The 24,560-nt window shown below is 50.2% G+C and overlaps 1 protein-coding gene across 1 annotated transcript; it reads left to right on the forward strand.

Moving 5' to 3' along the window:
• Positions 1-4,677: 4,677 nt before the first annotated feature.
• On the forward strand, positions 4,678-10,869 carry LOC123084820 (beta-galactosidase 5). Its single transcript, XM_044506328.1, has 19 exons — positions 4,678-5,183; positions 5,621-5,716; positions 5,820-5,932; positions 6,106-6,172; positions 6,262-6,354; positions 6,647-6,790; positions 7,117-7,205; positions 7,354-7,459; positions 7,559-7,646; positions 7,806-7,924; positions 8,013-8,174; positions 8,289-8,467; positions 8,670-8,779; positions 8,869-8,978; positions 9,063-9,173; positions 9,261-9,374; positions 9,460-9,662; positions 9,870-10,206; positions 10,327-10,869. The coding sequence occupies exons 1-19, from the start codon at positions 5,010-5,012 to the stop codon at positions 10,444-10,446; spliced, it is 2,535 nt and encodes an 844-aa protein (XP_044362263.1). The 5' UTR covers positions 4,678-5,009; the 3' UTR covers positions 10,447-10,869.
• Positions 10,870-24,560: the final 13,691 nt, after the last annotated feature.

Raw genomic sequence — 24,560 nt, forward strand, 5'->3', positions numbered from 1 at the left:
TAGAGTTTGGGTTCGTGGTGCTGCCGACAGGTCCTTTTTTTTTCGCACTGCTTTTTCAGTGCTTTCCTCCTCTGAGGATTTTTGTAACACCTTCTTCTGATCAATGAATTTGGCAGTTTTCTTACCAACATTCAAAAAAAAATCAGAGACGAGTTCCCGCGCCGAGATCCCGACCAGATTTGCTGCCGACGGGTGCGGCGGCAGGGCAGAGCCTGCGTCGCGCCGGACGATGGATCCCACTTTGCACAGACGCGAGTCGGGCTGGGACCTGAGATACACACGACACGAGCAGGACATTATTTACTTGAGGTTCATCAGGGGCACCGTTTACTTTCCTTGTTGTTTTACCGTTGGCTTGCGCGCGCGCGCGTGTGTGCATGCTGAATCTGTGATCACACTTTCTCTCTAAAGACACCACGGCGCCGTGCTTGCTTGACCGGTTGGAGCACGCAGATTTGTTTGACCATCCGCTTTTGGACATGGAAGTGCTATCTAGTGGTATGCTATCAGCTTTGTGTGTTACTGCCTGGGGCATCTGGTGTAGTAAAACATGCTGGAGGAGTAGTAGTAGTAGAATAACGAGGTTTTTTAGGCCACCTCCACCACGCGACCCCAAACGGACGTCCGGATTAATCGGATTTTGTTCCTTTGGGGCGCCGATGGATTCGCCCGTGTCCGGCTTTGTCAGATGGGTCGTGCGTGTGCCCACCGCGCGGCCGCACCCCAAATCGTGTCCGGGGTGGACGTGGATAAAAAAATTATAAAAACTAGAATGAAATAACTAAAAAAGTAAATAAACGCATTTAAAAAAACATAAAACATATATATGGGTTGGCCACATAACGGCCCAGTTTCCACGGCCACTTAAAATGCCCAGTTTCATAATTAACATATAAAAAATAATAAAAAAACGCCTCCCGCGCGCTCCTGCCGTGCCCGTCGGTGCCGTGGCCGTCGCCGTCTTCACTGGCCGCCGGTGTCGTGTCCACAGGTGGGCCGGCGGTGCGTGGTAGACGGGGGCGGGCTGGACGACCGGAGGTGCCTGCACCACCTCCTCCCGGGGCGACGCCTCCCGCTCCGGTGACTGCGGCGGAGTGGGGCACCAGTTCACGCCCACGCGGCGGCCATCTCCGGAGCAGTGCAGGACCAGCCCCACCCCTGGCCCAGCAGCTGCTGGAATGCGGCCGGCATCGCCTCCTCCGTCGCCTCCTCCGTGACGGCCGCCATCTGCAGCTCCGGGAAGGCGACGTCCCCGGCAGCAGAGAGGGCCATGGTCTTCTCCAGGCCGTTCCACTGCCGCTCGTCGTGCGTGTTCATGGAGTCATCCATGACATGCTGCAGGAGACGGGCCTCCTCCTCCGCTGTCATGCGAGGAGGGGGAGGTGGCGACGGAGAGGGGGAAGGCGACGACGTGGGCGTCAGGCCGCGCACCCAGGTACGCCCCCGCTCCTGTCGTGGCCGCCGCGGCCCCGTCGAGGTGCCGGCGAAGAACGATGCGCGCCTGGTGCCGTGCTCGTCACAAAACCAGGTGTCCCAGAGTCCGGAGTCGGGGGCGTACCTGGGGTCGTAGAAGAGGTCGTCGGGGAGGCGGCGGTGACGCTCAATCTCCTTGTCGCGCGCACGGCCGCTCGTCGGGACCGGCGGGATCGGGACTCGGTCGGCGGAGAGATGCCAGTTATTGGGGAGATGGACGTCGCTCCAGGGGAGCGGCGTCCTCGTCTCCCAATAACGGCGGCACACCGACGAGCGGACGTAATGCCGGCCGCGCTCGCCGGCGAAGGTGGGCGCGATGGAGAAGGCGGGCGGTGCGGGGGCCCGGTGTGCTGGCGATGGCGAGCCGCGGCGGCGTCCCGACAAGGAACTAGCCTCGCGGTTGTGCATGCCTTTGCGGCCCATGGCGGCGGGCGGCCGGCCGGCGAGGTGTTGGCTAGGGTTTGGGACTGGGGCTGTCGGGTTTCGAGGAGGCTGCGGGATGGCGTGAGACAGTGTGGACGACTACCCGTCCACGCTTCCCACTTAAAAAAGGACAGCGACCGTTTGACGTGCGGATGACAAGTGGGGCCGCCCGCTCGTGTGCATTGATGTGGGCGGGTGGGAGGTAGGTGGCCGCCTGCCACGCGGCCCTGACGCGGACGAGGCGCGCGTCCGTTTCTTGTCCGTCGCGACCTAAACCCGGCGCAAGTTTGCGCTCGAAATGTATCGGCCCGGACACAAAACGGACAAGACGGGTTTGGGCCACTGCGCGCTGGGCCGCCTCCTTTGTCCATTTTACCACAAACTGATGGGATCGGACAGGATAGGGTCACACGGTGGTGGTGGAGTTGGCCTTACGTCTGCAAATAGCCACGTGCATTGTTGGGGGCCGCCTGCCCGATGGACCCGGGAGGGAGGGGCTCCTCTCCTCTGCGCGGGCATGTGGCCGTGGCGGTCAAGAGCTGACTCGGAGCACCACATGCATGCGCGGAACACGGGCCTGCACCTGGACGGCCACTGTGACAACGTTTGCCGTGTCCTATTTACACGTCGCTTTTACCATGCTCCCACCCGCCCAGCTCCAAGTCTGCAATCATCCACGACCGTGCCGACGCATCCAGCAAATCCCAAGCCATATTACGGACGTCGACCGCGACGCGTCCACACAACTGTCCCTGTTTGATCGTACACGTCCAACAACACGGCGTACGCAGGCGCGCATACGCTGTGCATGTGACAACAACATACATTTGAAACGGATGGTTGGACGCCTACGAGTGATCGATCGAGCACCCTCGCCCACCGATCGCCGCGCAGGCAGCACCGCACGGCCGCGTCGGCACCGCCTCGTCCTGTTGCGACCTGTGAGGATGCTCTGGTCAATGACTGGACGTGCGCCGCAGTGGAACGTACACGCGCCTGGCCGTCCCCATGCCGCCGCGCTCTCCGCTCCCAGGCGCCTCCAGCCGCGGCATCCCTCATCCCGGGATGTCCTTGGCGCCGAGCGTGGGCGCTGCGCGCCGTGACGCGCCACGCCGGCCACCGAGCAGGCCGAGGCCACCACGAGAGCACCGCTAGTACTGGCACTGCACACGACGCAGAGGGGGAGATGGGCACAAATGGCTGGCGTGCGCGCGCAGGTACACGAGGCGAGCGCGAGCGGGCGGGATGGGTATGCCCTGCTCTGGTGGTTGGGGCTCGGGATCACGGGGCGTGGTGGCAAACGGTGTGGCCACGGCACACACACGGCCGCGGTGACCGTGCATGCAAATGTGCTTTGGGTCGTTGGTTCAGCACAGCGTGGTGGGCCGCCTGTGCCGCCACTAATGAATCGCCTCCGACCTCTCTCTTTTCCTCCTTTTAATCCGCCCCGCTTTGCACAAAGGCGCTGCATCCTCTCTGGTGTTTGTCGTCAGCGGCCGGGGAAGGGATCGGTGGGCGCAAGCGTGCGTGCGTGCGTGCTGTTTCGGGTGCATCTTCGCGATGCGAATGTGCATCCATCTTCGTCCGATCCATCCTCGTATGTCCGTCCACTGACGCCTTTGCCTTTCCCTTGCACTGCCTGCCGCTACACACGCCTACACCATGCCTACATCGGTGCAACGTAGCCTGACCTCGACCTGCATTTCCAGGCTCGCTCGGCCACGACGAGTGAATTCAATTCAATGCGCTTGCATAATGACGACATACGCTCTCTCTAGGCTCCTGTGCCACCGTTTAGACACACAGAGGAGGAATGCGGCGACGGATGGTCTCTACAACCTACCGCGCTCTGCTCGCTGGGTCACTCTCGTTCGTCCCATGTGCCCTCGTCCAGAGGCCTCGCCGTACCGAAAGATGCCTTTCTCTTTCTCTTTCTCTTCCTCTTTTCTTTTCTTTCGTTCCCGTTGCATCAAAACGGCCGGTAACCAACCAGTCAGTCAGGCTTCCCAGTGTGGAAGTAGCAGCAGCGAGAGCGAGGCGTCTGTGTAAGAGGCAGCAGAGCCGCTGCCGCTTTCGCTCGCCACTTTCTTTTGTTGGAACGGGACGAAAGCGGGTTCCGGCGCCAAACACTCAAAAAAAAAATGAAACTCCATGGGCACTAGCACCCACGGTTTATTGATATAGAAGAAGCATCCCTCATGAGAATTTCAGAAATTCGTCCCCGACGTGGATCGAACTCTGGTCGTTAGGTTTACAATCATGCGCCCCCAACCACTGGGCTATGCCCACGTCCTCGGCGCCAAACACTCAACGAGCACCGCATGGCCATGGCCTCCATTGCTTGCTGGATGCAACCAAGCTTAGCTCCTAAGCTACACCTACGAGCACAGCAGCAGTAGTACGTTGCAGCCTCGTGGCTGCGTCTTATCTTGGCTACACCCGGAATATCCATGCGTGACACGCTTACAATTACTATAGTTGCCAGTAATCATGTTTTTAGCAGGCACAACACAGCACAACACACGCAGTTGTGAAGCTCCTTTTGATAAACGGACAGAGTGTGTACTCGCTCTGTGACGGAAAGACGAGCCCGGTGTCAGTGGCTCGCCGTGGCAGAGCTGGCCACGTCCATCTAGGTCATCAACATCGCGCAGGCACGGGGAGGGAGGCCACCATGGCATGCATCGCATGATGAGCTGCCATGTTTGTACCATTGCTAGCGCCACTACTCCGCGCTGTCCCACACACACACGCGCCTACAGTGGGTGGGACTCTTCTCTTTTCTTCCCTCTCCCTCCCTCCGCCCTCTCTCACTCTCTCCGTCCAAGCAGTTTCGCTCGCTCGGTAGAGATTATAATATCACGATGGGCCAAAAGCTCCAGTGAGCCGCTGCCCCCACCGGCCGACGCTCCTCCCGAGAACCTCGCCAAGGAATCCTAGAATCCAAGAAACCCACCAGCAAAACACAGGCCAGCCAGGTCCGTCCGTGGTGGTGGTGGAGGGAAGGGAAGAAGACCAGTGAAGACCACGCAAGGCACAGGCGCATTTGCGTGCGCCCGTCCTCGCGTGCTGTCTTCTCCTTCCTCCTCCGACCGCCGCCTTCCCGGACAGTGATGGCGCGGCGGCAGGCGGCTGCGGCCCTGCTGTGCCTGGCCGTCCTGGCGACGGCGGCGGCGGCGTCCGTGCTGGCGGCCGCGGTCACCTACGACCGGAAGGCGGTGCTCATCGGCGGGCAGAGGCGGATCCTCTTCTCCGGATCCATACATTACCCCCGGAGCACCCCAGAGGTAGCCCCCAGCTGCGTTCTTCGGAGACCGTCTCCTTTTCCTTTCCTTTTCTTGCTTTTTCCGGGGAAGGGGACGGGGGTTTCGTGTGTGGCTGGTTAATGGCGCGGTTCCCGGTTTCTTGCTTGGTAGAGCTGCCATGAAAGAAAAGTGAAATGCCGCTTGCTTGCCCGTACGTTTCCCCCTCTTTGCTTTGCGCTCAATGCTTTCAAGCGACAGATATCGACATTTCCCTATCCTTGCGGGCTCCTTTTTTTGTAGATTTTCTTGAAATGCTGCTCGTTTTGCTTGCTCCTGCGACCATTTTTGGGGCATTTTGCTTCCCCAGCACCGCTAATAATCTACAGTAGCTTGTTACTAGATTTTCGTTCACATATTTCCGAATCTCTGGCTGATTGACCGACCACTGACTGCCCATTGACGCTGCTCCTGTCCATCAGATGTGGGAAGGGCTGATTCAGAAGGCGAAAGACGGAGGCTTGGACGTGATCCAGACCTACGTCTTCTGGAACGGCCACGAACCAACCCCCGGAAACGTACTGCATCCACACTTATCATCACCTACCATTCAGACATTCAGTGTGAGCTGCTACTATAAGAGGTGTGGAATTCCAGTGGTAATTTTCTCGCTTGGTGCAGTACAACTTCGAGGGGAGGTACGATTTGGTCAAGTTCATTAAGACGGCCCAGAAGGCCGGGCTGTTCGTGCATCTCCGCATCGGTCCCTACATTTGCGGGGAGTGGAATTTTGGGTATGCACATTTACTCCTCGCCACCACTTGTTAAGATGAATCACCAGCACAGTAGAAATGGCACTATTTACTGGCATTGTGCTGCTGCTTCCAGTTTGGTGAATGCGTGTGATTTGCTTTTGTTTGTCACTCACTTCACTTGACTTGTGTCTGTTCACATGCAATTTATGCAGCGGCTTTCCGGTCTGGCTCAAGTATGTTCCGGGCATCAGCTTCAGGACGGACAACGAGCCTTTCAAGGTCCGTGGGAGTCCACAATTTCTGGATCTTGTCTGGGATGCAGGTCTTCTTTTGCTTAGGTTTGTGGCAATGACCCTTTGTTTTTGCAGGCGGCAATGCAGGGGTTCACTGAGAAGATTGTGGGGATGATGAAGAGCGAGGAGCTCTTTGCTTCCCAAGGTGGCCCTATTATCCTTTCTCAGGCAAGTGTGTATAAACATTCTCTTCGAGCTAAATGCAAATCTTTGACATGGCATGGTTGTTTACTGCATGTTGAGATAGTTGCCAACTTGCCATTGTACATAACGCTGAAATAAATAAATTTTCTTCCATGACACGCGAAACTGCTCATTCATTTGTTGCAAGTGCTCTGCTTATTGTTGCCTTCTTTTCTTGCTTGAAGTTAGTGATTCAGCATTTGTCAACATGGTTTGTCTTAATCTGCGTATTTTCCCTGGTTGCTCATGGTGTTGGCTGTTGTTATTTGGATTGCAGATTGAGAATGAGTATGGGCCAGAAGAGAAAGAGTTTGGGGCTGCTGGCAAGTCATACAGTGACTGGGCGGCAAAGATGGCCGTGGGATTGGACACCGGTGTGCCGTGGGTGATGTGCAAGCAGGAAGACGCACCAGATCCAGTGGTATGTTGATCTTGTCCCATGCCGAATTAAAAGGATCATGGCGCAAATGTAGCAAACTGATGATTATTTGACATCTTAGATTCTTAAGGGTATTTTTCTTTTTCTTTTTTGCTCATGTAAGTTCACGTGTTTATTTCTGTGAGCTCAGTGCAGGTTATATCCATAAGGCATTCCATTTAGTGTTTTAGGTTTCTAAAATACCGGTTCCAGTTCGTATACAGAATATAGACTCGTTTTACAACTATAATCAAATCAGTTTGTATGCTACATCTTGTCGAACTTGTTGAACTAGTAGTTCAAATTACATTTAATTGTCCTTTGTACAGATAAACGCATGCAATGGTTTCTACTGTGATGCATTTACACCGAATGCGCCTTCCAAGCCTACGATGTGGACTGAAGCTTGGACTGGTTGGTAAGTTCTCTTTCGAGGGAAATATCCAATCTACTGTGAAAAGTATACAGCTACAGTTTTCATTGATGCAGTTCACATGTTCATCATTTAGATTCTGTTGATCCTAGTGTTTCTTTGTACAATTGCATTAATATGAACAATAATGTAGGTTTACTGAATTTGGTGGGACCATCCGTAAACGACCAGTTGAAGATCTTTCATTTGCTGTTGCTCGCTTCGTGCAGAAGGGTGGTTCTTTTATCAACTACTACATGGTATGACAGAAAACAAGTTGTAGATATGCTTATTACCATTCGTAAGTTTTCTTGAAGCTTCCTGCGGGGAGATATTCACGTTTTTTCTTCTGAACAAAGTATCATGGTGGAACAAATTTTGGGCGCACCGCTGGGGGTCCCTTCATTACAACAAGCTATGATTATGACGCTCCACTTGATGAATATGGTAAGTTTAGAAATATAGTGTTGCTGTCAGTATGGTCACTATCTGTATCTATTATTTGTCTATTTTGAGCATGGTGGTGACTTTTGACATATAAATAATTGAATTTTTGCTAAATGGGCTAGATAATTCTTACCCAAACTCTGCTTTGTTATTAACCAGGACTTGCAAGAGAACCAAAGTATGGACATCTTAAAGAACTTCATAGAGCTATTAAGTTATGTGAGCCGGCATTGGTTTCTGTTGATCCAACTGTGACTTCCCTTGGAAGTATGCAAGAGGTTTGTCTTGATTACCTTTTCCCATCACTGAAGTGCATATATCCCATATGGCTTGATCTGTCACTTACATCTACAACCTATAATTCAGGCCCATGTCTACCGATCTCCATCTGGTTGTGCAGCTTTTCTCGCAAACTATAATTCTAACTCTCATGCGAAAGTTGTCTTCGACAATGAGCATTACAGTCTACCACCTTGGTCAATCAGCATCCTTCCTGATTGCAAAACAGTTGTTTATAATACTGCAACAGTAAGTTCCACTTGTGCTTATGAGTATGGTATTACGTCGTTCTCCGGTCTTGTTATTTCAATCCATTATATGTGGAGGTTGTTTAGCTGGTCCAAAATGCTATTATCTCCACAGGTTGGTGTTCAGACATCTCAAATGCAAATGTGGTCCGATGGGGCCTCTTCAATGATGTGGGAGAGGTATGATGAGGAGGTTGGTTCACTGGCAGCTGCTCCATTGCTCACCACAACTGGTCTACTGGAACAGCTTAACGTCACAAGAGACACCAGTGATTATCTTTGGTACATGACCAGGTAATTGCCACACGAATAAGTTACAGGCCTCTAAATCCAACTTCATTGGAGTTTGATCTGTTTGTAAAACTTTCTTCGTTTTCTGTTTATGAAAAAGCGAGGTTCATGTCTTTCATGCTTTTTGTTTTAGAAAAGGAGGATTATCACTGGCCTCTGCATCCTTTCATGCTGAAACATAATATGCTTAAAATGATTATTGTAGTGTGGATGTAAGCCCCTCTGAGAAGTTTCTACAAGGTGGCAAGCCTTTGTCTCTCTCTGTGCAATCTGCTGGCCATGCCTTGCATATCTTTATCAATGGACAGCTACAAGGTTTTCCACTTGAAACTGCTCTCTTGTCTATACAACACCAGCACTGTGGAAACTGAATAGTGAATAAAATAATTTTTGTTCTGGTGTAGGTTCTGCTTCTGGAACCAGGGAAGATAAAAGAATCTCATACAAGGGCAATGTTAACCTTCGTGCCGGTACTAACAAAATTTCACTGCTGAGTGTTGCTTGCGGGCTGCCGGTTCGTTCCCTCATCGCTGCATGAATTTATAAACTTACAGCTAATGATCTTGCATATATGACTGAACTATTCTTGTCCCTGTAGAATATCGGGGTTCATTACGAGACATGGAATACTGGTGTCAATGGTCCTGTTGTGCTTCATGGTTTGGACGAAGGTTCGCGAGATCTGACCTGGCAGACATGGACCTATCAGGTGAGTGCAGCATCTAGTAACTTTGTTGTTGACTAATTTATGTTCAAGTAAGAAAGAAGGTAAATAAATGTACCTTATCCATTCTAGGTTGGTCTGAAAGGTGAACAAATGAACCTGAACTCCTTAGAAGGTGCAAGTTCAGTTGAATGGATGCAAGGATCATTGATAGCACAAAACCAAATGCCATTGGCATGGTATAGGGTAAGGAAAAAAATCAATCTATGATAGGAACCCTTTAGCGGTATAATATTTTCAGTCCCACTCTTACAACTGCTTGTTTTAATAGGCATACTTTGATACTCCAAGTGGTGATGAACCTCTGGCTCTGGATATGGGTAGCATGGGTAAGGGACAAATCTGGATAAACGGACAAAGCATTGGACGGTACTCATTAGCATATGCAACTGGGGACTGCAAAGATTACAGTTACACTGGGTCATTCCGGGCAACCAAATGTCAAGCAGGTTGCGGTCAGCCGACACAACGCTGGTAAGACCATTTACCACAACATTTGAATGAGATAATCAGCCCGCTGCCTCGTCTTTTTTTAGTATCCAAAATCATACTGCTTGATACTTGTCTTCCTTCACCATTAAAACTGGAGCATTCACTTCCAATTATTTTTTGTTTTTTGCCCTCGTTAGTAAAGTATTGTTGCTACTGCATTGACTAAATTGTTCAAACTGATATATTCAGGTATCATGTGCCAAAATCCTGGTTGCAGCCATCTAGAAATCTGTTAGTTGTTTTCGAGGAACTTGGCGGGGATACTTCGAAGATTTCGCTTGTGAAGAGATCAGTGTCAAGCGTCTGTGCTGATGTATCAGAGTTTCATCCAAGTATCAAGAACTGGCAGACTGAGAGCTCAGGGGAAGCTAAGCCTGAGTTACACAGGTCGAAGGTGCATCTAAGATGCGCGCCTGGGCAGTCTATTTCTGCCATCAAATTTGCAAGCTTCGGGACGCCCTCTGGGACTTGCGGAAGTTTCGAGCAAGGGGAGTGCCATTCGACCAAGTCACAGACTGTTCTTGAGGTCAGTTAATTTCTTTCAGTAGTTTTAGACCGCTTGAATTCTCTGCACCGGAGTGCTACAGAATGCCCATGTTCACATTGTTATGCTACTTGCTGATGTTTCTTGTGTTCATTTGAACAGAAATGCATTGGGAAGCAAAGGTGCGCCGTCGCCATCTCCCCCGACAACTTCGGTGGAGACCCCTGCCCGGATGTGATGAAGAGGGTGGCGGTCGAGGCGGTATGTTCTCCCGGTACATAGGCGACTCTTCCGACTAGACTAATTTAAGGACGGCGCAGCAGCCTTGTGTGTGACCGATCAAGCACATGGGAAGTGATGTGGGGAGGTGAGAGTTCAACTGTAAAGTACTACCGACTCGATGTAGACGTGGCGCTGGAGGATTAGAATTCCATCTCTAGCATTGTGATTCAGATTAGGATTGGTGCTCTACCCTGCATCTCCATGAATTGTTCAAAAGCGACCAGCTGGTAATTTGTGGTTGGTCCTAGATGGAGTGTAGGGAGAGTAGAGGCAAAAGATCGATGCATTCTTTTGCTCGTGTCGTCGCTATGTTTTGGCTGTGTCACTGCCATCTTTCTTGAAGAAGAGAAGATGCTGTATCCTTACTTTTGAAATACTTGCTTTTAATTGTGCATGCTGTGAGCATGAATATGCTGATGATCACTTGCTCTTGGTTCTTGAGTCGTGTTTTGCTGGTGATTTTGTGCTCGAAGAGCCTGAAATCTGAAGAAAACTTCATTGTCATGTGAAAACAAAGAAGCAAATGGCAGGAAACATGGTAAATAATCGACATGACAGTTTCCTCTCTGAACAAACATGAATGGGATTTTGGTCTGCCTTTTCTTTCAAAAAAAAAGAAAGAGAACAAACATGAATGGGATTTTGGTCTGCCTTTTCTTTCAAAAAAAAGAAAGAGAACAAACATGAATGGGATTTTGGTTCTGCCTTTTCTTTCAAAAAAAAAAGAAAGAGAACAAACATGAATGGTGGCTCAGTCTTAAAGACAGTGGACTGGCTGCCTACTGGTCCTCGCTGATAACCTTTGCAGAGGCCGGTGCCAGACAGCTCCATGCCCGACAGAGCATTATCCTGAAAACCATAGAGGTGGACCTAATAATGAAGCCGAGTTATTGACAGGCAAAGTATGTAGGCGTGCACTAGCATAGCTGGAGCTCGAGCTCGAAGAAGAATTCTCTATATGGAGGAACGTCGTACCCATCGTGGGCGACGGTTGCGTGTTTATATCGCCAGGTCGCGACCTCCTAGTATAGCGTACAAGTTGGTTCAGATTACAACTTGAAGAAGAAGAGATAAGAGATGTTACAAAGATAAACGCATACGAGCTAGATCCTAGTCTATCTTCGGTTGGAGTCCTGGGCGATGGTTATCTTCAGGACTCTGAATCTCTGTCACGTACAGCACTAGGCGTTGCCATATTACGTTCAACATTCTCTCTTAATCACAACTTGGTCAAGTTGAGATTACGCTTGAACTCTTCAAAATTTTGTGTGGGCAAAGCTTTGGTGAATCCATCTGCAACCTGATCACGAGAATGAATGAACCGAATTTCCAACTGCTTGTTTGCAACTCGTTCTCTAACAAAGTGGAAATCAATCTTAATATGTTTCGTCCTTGCATGAAACACAGGGTTAGCAGACAGGTAAGTAGCACCAAGATTATCACACCATAAACATGGAGCTTGGGTAGTCTTCACACCAAGCTCTCGTAGCATGGACTGGACCCAAATAATTTCAGCTGTGGCATTGGCCAAAGCCTTGTACTCAGCTTCAGTACTGGATCTTGATACAGTGGCTTGTTTCTTTGCACACCATGATATTAAGTTTGGACCAAAGAATACTGCAAAACCACCAGTAGATCGTCTGTCATCTAAACACCCTGCCCAGTCAGAATCAGAGAATGCACTAACAAGTGTAGATGAAGACTTGTTGAAAGTGAGGCCTAGATTAACTGTGTCCTTCACATATCTCACTATGCGTTTAGCAGTTGTCCAATGAGTTATAGTGGGTGCATGAAGAAACTGACAAACCTTGTTTACTGCAAATGAAAGATCAGGTCTTGTCAAAGTCAGATACTGAAGTGCACCTACCAAGCTCCTGTACCTGGTACTGTCATCTTGACCCAAGGGCTTTCCTTCTGTAAGTGACAATTTTTCTATGCTGGACAGTGGAGTTGGTGAGGATTTACATCCTTGTAACCCAACTCTTCTTACCAGATCAGTGGCATACTTTTCCTGAGAAAGATGAAGACTATTTCCTTGTTTCTTGACTTCAATCCCTAGGAAGAAGTGCAAGTCACCCAGATCCTTGAGAGCAAACTCAGCACTTAAATCCTTCAACATTCCTGATATAGCCTCATTAGATGAGCTTGTGACAATAATATCATCAACATATATAAGAACGAATATTGTTGTTTTCAACTTGTTGTAAATGAACAAGGATGTGTCAGACTTAGAAGGAACAAAACCAAGAGTTTGCAATTTGTGGCTTAATCTGGAATACCATGCCCTAGGAGCTTGTTTAAGTCCATATAATGCTTTATCAAGCTTGCACACATGGAACGGCTTATTCTTGTTTTCAAAACCAGGAGGTTGTTTCATATATACTTCCTCTTCCAGAACACCATGAAGAAACGCATTCTTGACATCTAGCTGGCGAAGGCTCCATCCCCTGGAAACAGCAATAGAGAGCACAAGACGAATAGTTGCAGCTTTAACAACTGGACTAAAGGTGTCCTCATAGTCTATACCGTACCGTTGTTTAAAACCCTTTGCAACTAGTCTGGCTTTGTAGCGATCAATGGTTCCATCAGCCTTCTTTTTAATTCTAAATACCCACTTGCAATCAATCAAATTTTTACCGTGTCGTGGCGGAACCAGATGCCACGTTTTGTTTTTGAGAAGTGCCATGTGTTCTTCCTCCATGGCTGCCTTCCAATTTTTGTCGCTGAGTGCCTCGCCAAGAGTACTTGGTTCATCTGTGGAGCACATTAAACTGAACTTTGTCAGTTGTTTGTAATTAACTGGTTTTATTACCCCTTTTTGGAGACGTGTCCGTGGAACAGCAGCAGCCGGTGGTGATGCAGAAAATCCTGGGACGGCGGTGTCAGAAGATCCTGTGAGAATCCCCGCCTCGCTGCCAGCAGGATCCTCTGTGCCAACGCGGTTTGGAGACGGTGGAGACGCGGCGGAATCAGGCGCAGAGAATCCTGTGCCGTGGGAGACATCCAGCACAGACCCATCATGGCGCAATGCTGAGGCGAATCCAGGCGGGCCCGCGCCGGATCGCGCGCCAGCGGCAGAGGCTGACAGGGCCGGATCTGCGGTGGGACCAGCGCCTACACCTGGCTCCTGGCGGTCCTGGCGGTCCCCGCCTGTGGGCTGGCGGCGGACGTAGTGGCGGGGCCCATCATGAGCCCAGCGAATCTCGGGCTGCCGTGTGGGGGCATCCGAGTGGTGGAGGCGGGCCGAATCGCCCTGGCCCGTGGCGAGGCGCCGAGTGGCAAGCGCGGGGCCACTGCGCGGCTGGCTGGCGGGCTACGTGGGTTTCCGCGTGGCGCTGCTCCCGGGCGACCCTGATCCCGAGGAGGATCCGCTGTCAGGCTGCGGTGGAGTTGATCCCGAGGAGGATTTGTCCCCCAGCCCTGGACACATGAAATATGGCGTTGTAGGCAGATTTTCTTCGCCATTTTGAGCGTGTCCTGCACCGTTTTCTGCGCTGTTCTCATCTGCATCATCATAGAACTCATGCACTTGGTTATGAACATTAGTCAATATTGGATCACCACAATCATTATCCCCATGAGAGATGCCGGTAAGACTAGAGGGTAGAAGAAGAATTTCTTTGCGAAGTAGTGCCCCGGCATTTGGGTGGAGTTCAGAGAAAGGAAATTTTGTCTCATAAAAAATGACATCACGAGAGATATAAACTCGACCAGTGGAGATGTCTAGGCACTTAACACCTTTATGTTGGGCACTATAGCCAAGAAAAGCACATTGCTTGGAGCGAAACATGAGCTTGCGAGTGTTATATGGGCGAAGATTTGGCCAGCAAGCGCAACCAAACACACGAAGAGTTGTGTAGTCGGGTTTGATGTGGAGGAGACGCTCAATAGGAGTTTCATAGTTGATGACACGGCTAGGTAGCATATTTATGATATGTACCGCAGCAAGAAAAGCCTCGTCCCAAAACTTTAGGGGCATGGAGGCGCCGGCTAGTAAGGCAAGACCGACTTCAACGATGTGTCTGTGTTTGCGTTCAGCAGACCCATTCTGTTGATGGGCGTGAGGACATGACACGTGATGAGAGATGCCAATTTTCTGAAAGAACGAGTTTAACTTCTCATACTCCCCTCCCCAATCAGATTGGAGAGCCAGGATTTTGCAATCAAATTGGCGCTCAACAAGAGCTTGAAAATTCAGAAACACTTGAAACACATCCGACCTTTTTTTAAGAAGGTAAATCCATAAAAACTTGCTATAGTCATCTATGAAACTCACATAATATGTGTGTCTACCAACAGAGGAAGGGGCAGGCCCCCACACATCAGAGAAAACAAGTTGTAGAGGCTTGGTAGAAACACTGGTAGAAATTGGATAAGGTAGCTGATGGCTTTTAGCCTTTTGACAGGAATCACAAATTTTCTCAACATCACGCTCTCCAACATACGGGAGCTTATTTTTCTTAAGTAATATCTCAACTAAGGAAAAAGATGCATGTCCTAAACGATCGTGCCATCGTGTTGAAGACACTTTGGTGGCACTAAAAACTTGTTTATTGAACCTTCTAATTTCTGGAATCAAGGGGTAAAGCCCACGAACGCATCTACCTCGATATAGCACCTTCTTCGTTGCCTGATCCTTGATCAAAAAGAAGTAAGGGTGAAACTCAAGAAAGACATGATTGTCAATGGCAATGCGATGAACGGAAAGAAGGCTTTTTGAAGCACTAGGGACATGCAAAATTTTCCTAAGATGAATTTTTCGATGAGGGGTTTTAATAATTGAGTGACCAACATGACTAATTTTCGTACCTTCTCCACTTGCTGTGTGGATGTGATCTTTGCCACGGTACTTGTCGCGCATGGTCACCTTCTCCAGCTCACCGGTGATGTGGTTTGTGGCACCGCTGTCGACCTACCAATTGGTGTCGACGCCGTAGGAGCCATCAGCAGCTCCGGCCACCTTCTCATCTTGTGAGGAATCATCTTCGTCTTCTTCAAAACGGTACCAACAATCTTTTGCCGAGTGTCCCGGCTTGCCACAGATTTGGCACCTGATTGCATCAGGGCGTGATCTGTTGTTGGAGGAGTTGCCGCGCCGGCCTCGATTGTTGGAGGAGAAAGGCCGGCCGCCGCGTGTGTTGTTGGCGTCGCTGCTGTTTCCGTTGCCGGAGCCCCGGCCCTTGCCACTCCGAGGTGGGCCGCGGTAGCGGGAGCCTCCGCCCCGGCCGCGCGTGGCAGCGTTCGCTGACGACTTGAAGCCGCCCGTCGCGCCTGCTCCCTGGAATAGAGCCACCCGTTGGTCGAAGTTGCTCATCTGCCCGAACAGCTCGTCGAGAGTGACCGGGGTGGTGCGGGCGTCGAGGGCGGACACCAAGGGCTGGTACTCCATGTCAAGCGCGTTGAGAATATACGAGATTAACTCATCATCCTTCAACGGCTTGCCAGCCGCGGCGAGCTCGTCGGCGAGTCCCCGCATGTACGCGAAGAAGGTGGCCACCGATTGCGTTCCTTTCTGCGCATTGGTGAGGGCGGCGCGGATGTTGTTGACACGGGACAGCGACGTGGACGAGAACATGCTCGCCAGCGCCGTCCAGAGTTCGCGTGCGTGCGCGATGGAGGTGACCTGCACTAGCACCTCTTTGGATAGGTTATTCAAGAGATAACCAAGTACCTGCTGATCCTCGCGGAACCAGACGGCATGGAGTGGGTTGGGGATGGTTGCCTCCTTTCCATCCTTGTCCTTGCCGACGACGAACTCGGCCGGCTCCGCCATGCTTCCGTCGACGTACCCGAAGACTCCAGCTCCTCTCAGCTGCGGCGTGATCTGAGTGCGCCAAAGAACATAGTTGGTGCGGGTAAGGCGCTCGGTGATCTGGCCGGAGAGAGGGGAGGAGGTGGCGGCGGATGAGGCCATGGCAGGAAGCTTCGGTGGAAGGAGGAGAGCTAGATGGGAAGAGTTAGGCTCTGTATACCATATGGAGGAACGTCGTACCCATCCTGGGCGACGGTTGCGTGTTTATATAGCCAGGTCGCGACCTCCTGGTATAGCGTACAAGTTGGTTCAGATTACAACTTGGAGAAGAAGAGATAAGAGAGGTTACAAAGATAAACGCATACGAGCTAGATCCTAGTCTATCTTCGGTTGGAGTCCTGGGCGATGGTTATCTTCAGGACTCTGAATCTCTGTCACGTACAGCACTAGGCGTTGCCATATTACGTTCAACACTCTACTCTTTTGATTAAGGCCTCCTTTGGTTCATAGGTAGGAATATCATAGGAATAGGAAAATCATAGGAAGCGAGGTGGCATGCATCTCACTTCCTATAGATTAAGAGATGTCATCTGATTCATAGGATATGATTTTTTCCATTAAGTCTAGACTAATATTTTTTCCCTTTGAAATATAAAGGATTGGTTCCTATCCTATATAGGAATAGGAATCCATTCCTACAAACCAAAGGGCTCCATAGAAATTTTTCCTACAAAAATCCTATCCTCTAAAATCCTACAAGATTCCTCCAAACCAAAGGAGCCTAAAAGAAGAGGAAGAAACCCGCGGAAGCTGCCACGCACAACCCAACACAATCATGCGGTTGGGGTTGGGGTTGGGGTTGGGGTTGGATGCCTCTCTCTTCTTTTTAGAGGATCATTATGCGACCTACTCCCTCGTTTCTAAATATAAGTCTTTTTGGAGATTTCAACAAGTGACTACATACGGAGCAAAATAAATGAATCTTTTTCGATAAAGGGTGCTTTCTTATTGACTCATAGTGTAGCATCGAGGGATACAATCATAACGAGTACACACACAGCCTCTGCACAATTAGGATGCACACAGCCAACACAACACACGCACCCACACGTCACTTCGGCAAAGAGCAAAGTCATAAAAGACCGAAGCTATGCCTAGGTGAAGAAAAGAAAACCCGAAGAATTGAAAGCAACAATAAACGATATACAGCAGTGACCATCGGCGTCAACCATCTCGTCACAACACAAGGACTACGAGAAAGGCTCTCCAAAAGCGACGCCTTCAGAAAGGGAACGACGTTGAAGCGCCACTGTCGCCGAATCCAACCACCACCAATTCCGAGCAATGCCCTCATCAGGGTAACAACGCAAAAGAACGCGCCATTGCCAGATATGACCAACTAGGGTCAAACCTATGGTTTTCACCACGGAGCTCGAGACTAGGTACTGCAGAAGTACCACCCAATCGAAGTAGTCTTGTGCCATCTCCTCCACTTTTCTCAATCCCAGTAGTTGCATATGCGCACGGTCCTTGTGCCGGGGGATGTCCACACCCGTACGAGCAAGCTGACAAGACGAGACAAGATCTTCTCTCGCCACCATCCGACGAAGACTTTGACGGGGAAGTGTAGGTGTCTAGCGTACTCACTGAACCACGGCGATCACCGGAGACAAGGAAAAAACAAGAGAGAGAGAGGACACGAGGTTTCCCGGCGCACAAACGCCTCCGGCCGCATGAACAGCCCCTTGTATATCCGGCGAGCTCGAACTCTGCCACACACACCATCCCACGGCGAGCACACATACACTCCAAGAGGCTACATCTCTCTCTGGCTCCTCTCTCTCTACACAACACCAGCAGCCACTTAAATATGCAAGGCCACGCACAGCCTAGCCGCCTCCATCGGCCACTAACAACACTTACTAACTACCATGACGCCACACCTCCATGCACTAACCAACTCAGCTAGCATGCATACTAGAATCACTCACGCCCAGCTTTCTAGCTAGCCCACTAACTAACCAGCCATGCATGTAGATGGAATCCCGGCCACTACTCACGCATGAACGTGACTCGGTCAGGTCGCTGCATGAGGCTGCGATCAAGATTAGTGCTGACAGGAAGAAGGACTGTCGGCACCATCAAAATCCCGGGATGGGGACACTCTGAAGGCCTACACCATCCTCACAAGTAGCAGATGTTGGCTGATCTGTATCAGACGACAGCTCCACGAGCTGCCACTACCTCAAGCGTTTTCGCACCAGTGGACGCACATCATTCAGGTTTGAAGCTCTTGAGGTAAGCAGTCTAGCCCACAACCACACAGCAGCCTGCGGACCAGATTCACGGCCGAACCTGAGGGAACAACCACCATGAGCACTACGCACCAACGCCAAAGATGCACCCATGGAGCAGCGGCCCTAGCATGGGTGTGCTCTCAGGTTGGATGCATCGGAGGAAGTCACAGCACAAGACGCAGAGGAGCAACAGGTGTGCATGCTCCAGTGGTCCTGTCGATGAAGATGACTGCGTCGCGAGCGCACATGGTGCTGACCTAGTTATCCCAAGCCATGCTTCCGCCAGATACGTGGAGTGCTGGAGCCGCCGCTGCAGCATCAACCTTCACAGCGGCCAGCCACCATCTGCATCTCGTTGAATACGTTGCCCAAAGATCCACGGGAACGGAACCCTGCTGCCGCCCTCAGCCGCCCGAGCAAGCTCGATGACGCCGACTGGCGGCGGCGAGGGGAGGGCGCACAGGGACGACGCCGGAAAAAGCGGACCGAGCCGCCCGAGTCGCCCAGGCGGACGACGCGGGGGCAGTTTTTTTTTTGTATGAAATCTTTCTCTCCCTGCAGGCTCAGTCAAATGAGTGAATCTATATTCTAAAATATGTCTACATATATCCGTATGTTATATTTTATTTGAAATGTCTAAAAAGACTTATATTTAGGAACGAAGGGAGTAGGATCATCATGCCTATAATACTACATCTATGTGATCCTATGTAACCTTGATTTTCATGGCTGTGGGCCCCCCTCACTCCCCTTATTCCAATTAAAATTTGCAAAATCAGCAGCATTACGTAAACCTTACGTAGCTTTGCGTGGATGTAGCATTGCTCTGCTACAGACGCGGGAGCAGCGTAGAACGCCAAGGGTGATTGAAAGTAAAAAACAAAAAGAAGATTCTAGGAGCAATGCGGTGAGGGGGTGCAGGATTTGTCTGTCCGACTCCTCCGACCTGTAAAGCATGGAGAACCAACCCTAAATCTAGCGAAAGAAAGACACAAAGACGGCGTGCCGCGGCGGGCGGACCTCCGGTGCAGTGCAGGCGCGATGATAGTAAAAGAGGGGAGCTAGGCTGCTAGGGTCCCTTCGACGATGTGCTCCCTCCTCCTTGGCCCGGCGTCTCGGATGCGGTCGCGGTTACCGACGCCCATCCGCCGTCTCATCTCCGGAGTTCTTTTCCTCGGTGTGTGCGTACGGTGCAGGGCATGGACTGGACTTGTGGGTTTTGGCTCAGGCCCTCGTCTTATGCATTTGTTTTGTGGGAGATGGTAAACAATTGCTCTCACACTCTCGGTCGTATCGTATGGTTAGCACCCCGGCTCCTGCAGCTGCCAATAATGTCAAGTATCCACACCTTCATGTGCATCTGCTATAATGTTTAAGTATCCACATCTTCATGTGCATCAGCTGTCAGCGTGTCAGATAGTTAGACAATACATCAGATCTCAGATGCCGGCTGCCACAGTTTAATGAAGGGATGCATCGGTGACTTGGGTGGTCGAGGGGTGCAACTCCGGACATCGCTTTATGCGGACGACGCGGCAATATTTGTTGCACCGATCAAGGAGGACGTCCAAGGCCATCTCCACTATATGTCTTGGAAAGCTTTGGAGAGGTGACCGGACTGGCTACAAATTTCCAAAAAAACGCTTTGTGTGGCACCCATCCGGTGTGAAGGATTGGACCTTGAAGACATCATGCAAAGCATGCCCGCGGTGCGCTCGACGTTCCCCTTGCGCTACCTTGGGCTTCCCTTGTCGATTAGGCGCTTAAAAAGGAGCCACTTCTAGCACCTCGAGGACCAGGTCGTCGGCAAGTTGCCATCTTGGCAGGGAAAACACTGCAAGTTACCACATCACGACGCTTGTCATTCCAGCTGAGGTTCTACAAGCCATTGACAAGATCCGGAGGGCCTTGATTTGTGCGGGTTCCGACAAGGTTTCTGGGGGCAAAATGCAAAATTAACTTGACTTCTGTGTGCCGCTCCATGATCCTCGGTAGCCTTGGTATCCTTCACCTTGCAAAGTTTGCTCGTGCACTCCGCCTAAGGTGGCCATGGCTTGAGTGGATCACGCCGGAAAGACCTTGGGTGGGCACCGGGAACCCTTGCGACAAGGAGGACATGGGCCTTTTTCACGCCCTCACGAAGGTCACGATAGGAGATGGACGCAAGGCGAGCTTCTGTGAGTCGCCTGACTTGATGGGTTTAGACCTAAGCACATTGCACCACTAATTTTTGACATTTCCAGAAGCAAAAGTTGGAGCGTAAGGAAGGCAATTCAGAATGGTGCTTGGGTGGACAAAATTCGGTTCTCAAATGGCCTAACAGTGGCGCACATCCAAGAATTCATCTCGCTTTGGACTTTGGTGACCCAGGTGCAACTACAAGACAACCACCTCGACACCATCACTTGGAAGCTCACCACCTCAGGGCATTATTCGGCGGCCACTGCATACAAGGCACAGTTTTGCGGCATCATGGCTTCTAGCTTCAAGAGCATGATTTGGAAGAACTGGGCACCGCCAAAATGCAAGTTCTTTGCCTAGTTGATCACTCAGAACCGAGTTAGGACGGCCGGCTGCCTTATTAAACGTGGTTGGCCAAATTGTGGCAATTGTTCGTTGTGCAACCAAGTTTCGGAGTTGGTGTCACACCTACTCTTTCAATGTAGGTTCTCCATAATGGTGTGGATCATGGTGCGTGACTGGCTTCAGCTTGAAGGGTTACACCCAAATACTTTTGGGTTCGAAGATGTCCAATCTTGGTGGTACGCCATGGTTCATGACGGCTTTGGACGTCGTAAGGCCATGGCTTCTACTACAATGCTTGTGTCTTGGGAGATATGGAACGAGTGCAACACAAGAATCTTCAACAACAAATTCGCCAGGTCGGCAGTAATCATGGCCAAAATCCAGTGCGGGGCGAAGAATTGGGGGTTGGCAGGCGCAACCCATTTGTGTAATCTTATGTCGGGAGAGTAGGCTTTTGTTTTACCGGCTACTTGCCCTAGGGCGGCCAGCCAAACCTGTTCTAAACTCTCTCTTAATTAATGAATGCCGCAAGTCTTTTGCCCTTTTCAAAAAAAAGGTGTTTTTACATTATACTCCCTCTGTAAAGAAATATAAGAGTAGTGATCTAAATTCTCTAACATTCTTTACGGTGGGAGTATTTCCTTATTTTCATCGTTTCTTACTCTTGTTTCCCAGCACACAACGGTAATATTAATATTTTTATTATTTTAAAAATAGGTGCAGTATATACACTCAACAGAGTGCGAGTTAGTCCTATGTTGATAAGGCGCCGAGAGATGTGTAGTTATAGGCCCTGGGCACTCTCCAAATTTTCTTTTCCTCAACATTGGACCAAATCATACGAGACTCCTAGAACTTGGTCTTACAGTTTTTTGAACGAGTCTGGGAGTTATAGTGCTCTTTTGTGCGATTTTATTCAGGTGGTGAATGAGTTGCATACCTACAAGGTTTATGTAGACTAAGGTTACCACAGGGCTTATGTAGCTACACCATACACGTAGGCTCTGCCTTTAGCTTTGATAATTGAAACGGGAAAAAAAGCCTTATTCGTGTCAAAATAGAAGATATGTTAGCACGACCATGCGAAACATATTCTTCCTTCCTGCCATTTTCTTTGTCAACCCCTCACTCTGCCTTCGAATCTGTCCCGCTTTGCCGTAAAAACTACATCCTCCCTTTCTATCAACGACAGCTACATGAAACTTCATTCCTCGTCTTCTATATGGTTCTTGGTACATAACTAATTAAAAGGTGAAAGATTTATTGGCATTGCTAGTTTAACCATGGCAACAATACCAGGCGATACCAATGCTAGGAATATTAGTTTCACTAAATTCACTAATAAGAACATTAGTATAGCACTTGGCGCCGTCTTATGGCAATACATATATATCACTAGTTCTTGGAAGAGCTACAATGATCTATACAAAACGATAATGAAATCACGGTGGGAGGGGTAATGGAGGTAATCTTTGATCCTTAATTCCATGATGGACTAGGAGAGAGGATGAGTCAATAGCTCGTGGTGGACCAATCCCTCTCATCTATCCACCTAGGTGGGTTTCTTTTCTTGGGCTTCCTTATTGACTTGGGCCTCTTTTCCATTAACTATTTCTTAGTCTTATTCTTTTTCCTCCATTCACTTGTTTGACCATAGTTGGTTGCTTCACTTGACCTTGATGATTTGCCAATTATAGGTTTGGTAGGACTAAGTAGGGCCTTGAGTAAGATTAACTGCTCCGCAATCAAACATCACTAGTCACTCATAATTAGCCAAGAAAAACATGAAATGTTTCCTCAAGGAATCGGTCTTATATAGACATAAGAAATTAAAGATGACTCAAACATCTAATGTGGCCAATTTTTTCGCCACTAATGAAGATCAACTTGAAAGTTAGGCATTTACATGACACCCCTCGATTAAACAAGGCGTGTGCACAAGAGACAAACATTTGCTCTTCACTGGGTAACTTGACCAAATCTTCGGAATCCACCGCCCTTGTGCCCTTGAGTTATTCTATTCCAGTGCACTGACGACCTAGAAGCTAAGTTGGCAACGCAGGACGAAGAAAGGAGATGCCAGCAACAACTGGAGGGTTTCTCCAAAGCCCCTGCTCGGTCACGACAGATAGCTCTGACCACTCCAACATGCCCATTACGATGTACAGTAGCATCTACATCGAGTTTTGAGAAGTTCTCCGGCGGTGCAATCCACCCTGAAGGACGAATATCCGTTGTTCTTCTAGTATTTCTGGCTGGCCCGTTTGTTTTTATTTCGCCCAGATAGGAGTTGACCTTTTATATAGCTGCCCTACGCGAGCTCAACTCTTGAGGCTCAAGTGGATTTTAATTCCTGTAAGAGCAACTTCAACAGACCGACCCAAATGGACGTACGACTTGTCGTCGCTTTTTATCCGTTTGGTTTGGCCGAGCGGACAGATTTGTCCACTTTTTCATGGTCGCCCGGTGTGCCCAACCGCAGCCGGATGCATTTGTGACATATCAGTCGCTTCATATCTGCGCCCCGCACCCCGCGTCACGTGCTCGCGCCTGCCCGTGCTCTGCACCGTGCTCCGCACCCCACCCCGCTCCCTGCGCGCCTACCCATGCCCCGCGCGCCCGCGCCCCACCGCGTGCTGCTGCTCGGCCGAGGTTGCAGCAGCCGCCGCGCGCTGCCCCAAGCCAAGCGCGAGGACCTACAAGTGGGCACAAACGCCAGCGCACATTGGCCATGGCCGAGACAAGCGATACCCACGCGAGCGCGTGCGAGAGGTGCCTGACGGCGGCGACCACCTGTTCCTACTGCTTGAGGTCGGAGCGAGGCTAGGCATGGCAAGCACGGCGCGACACCGGCCAGGCGTGGGGCGAGGCCAGCGGCTGCAGTAGCGCCAGCCAGGTGGTGCACGTCCGCTGCGGTGCGGCTGTTCAAGTCCAAGTAATTCTTACCTTGCCTGATAGCAGAGCATGTAGACACTTCGCCATTGGGTCGCTGCTCTAGCGCCGAGTTCATCCACTTGCGCCAGGCTAACTCAAACTCGCCCAATAAATGGTAACGACCTCTACGTGCCAGTTCCCAGGCCACACAAAATCGTTCAGACAAACCTCTCAATGTGACATATGTACATTCCCCTCAACTCATGATATACTTTGTCAAAGCCCAAGACGAGAACTTTCCATCTATGTTGGGTGGCTTCCTCCTCTCTTTACAAGATGTGAATCACCTCTCCAAGTTAGAGGGCCAAGATCCTGTCTTGATCCAGTATGGCAGACGGTGATGGCACGGCGAAAAGCCACATGAAGTTAGAAGAAAGTTATGTGGCACTCTAGTGCGTGCTGCTGAAGGGAGGAATGTTGCTGCGCAGATGCTCACGCTACGTTTCTCATCTTCTTCACCTTATAGGTGATGAAGGACAGATAAATGAGCATAGATACCAAACACTGAACACCATCAAGAAAATGCAGCAGGCTATTACTGCTACATAACAAGAACCAAACTTAGATATCACCAGGCAGCCAGACAAACAGAAGAACCAACAACA

This window comes from Triticum aestivum, chromosome 4A, assembly GCF_018294505.1.
Source record: "Triticum aestivum cultivar Chinese Spring chromosome 4A, IWGSC CS RefSeq v2.1, whole genome shotgun sequence".
Lineage (NCBI taxonomy): Eukaryota > Viridiplantae > Streptophyta > Magnoliopsida > Poales > Poaceae > Triticum > Triticum aestivum.

What these genes read in the sequence shown, in the direction of transcription:
- LOC123084820 (XM_044506328.1), top strand. Translation starts at nt 5,010, where the DNA reads ATGGCGCGGCGGCAGGCGGCTGCGGCCCTGCTGTGCCTGGCCGTCCTG. An exon ending in ACGAACCAACCCCCGGAAAC is followed by an intron (nt 5,717 to 5,819) that starts GTACTGCATCCA and finishes CGCTTGGTGCAG; the next exon opens with TACAACTTCGAGGGGAGGTA. An exon ending in TTGTTTATAATACTGCAACA is followed by an intron (nt 8,175 to 8,288) that starts GTAAGTTCCACT and finishes TTATCTCCACAG; the next exon opens with GTTGGTGTTCAGACATCTCA.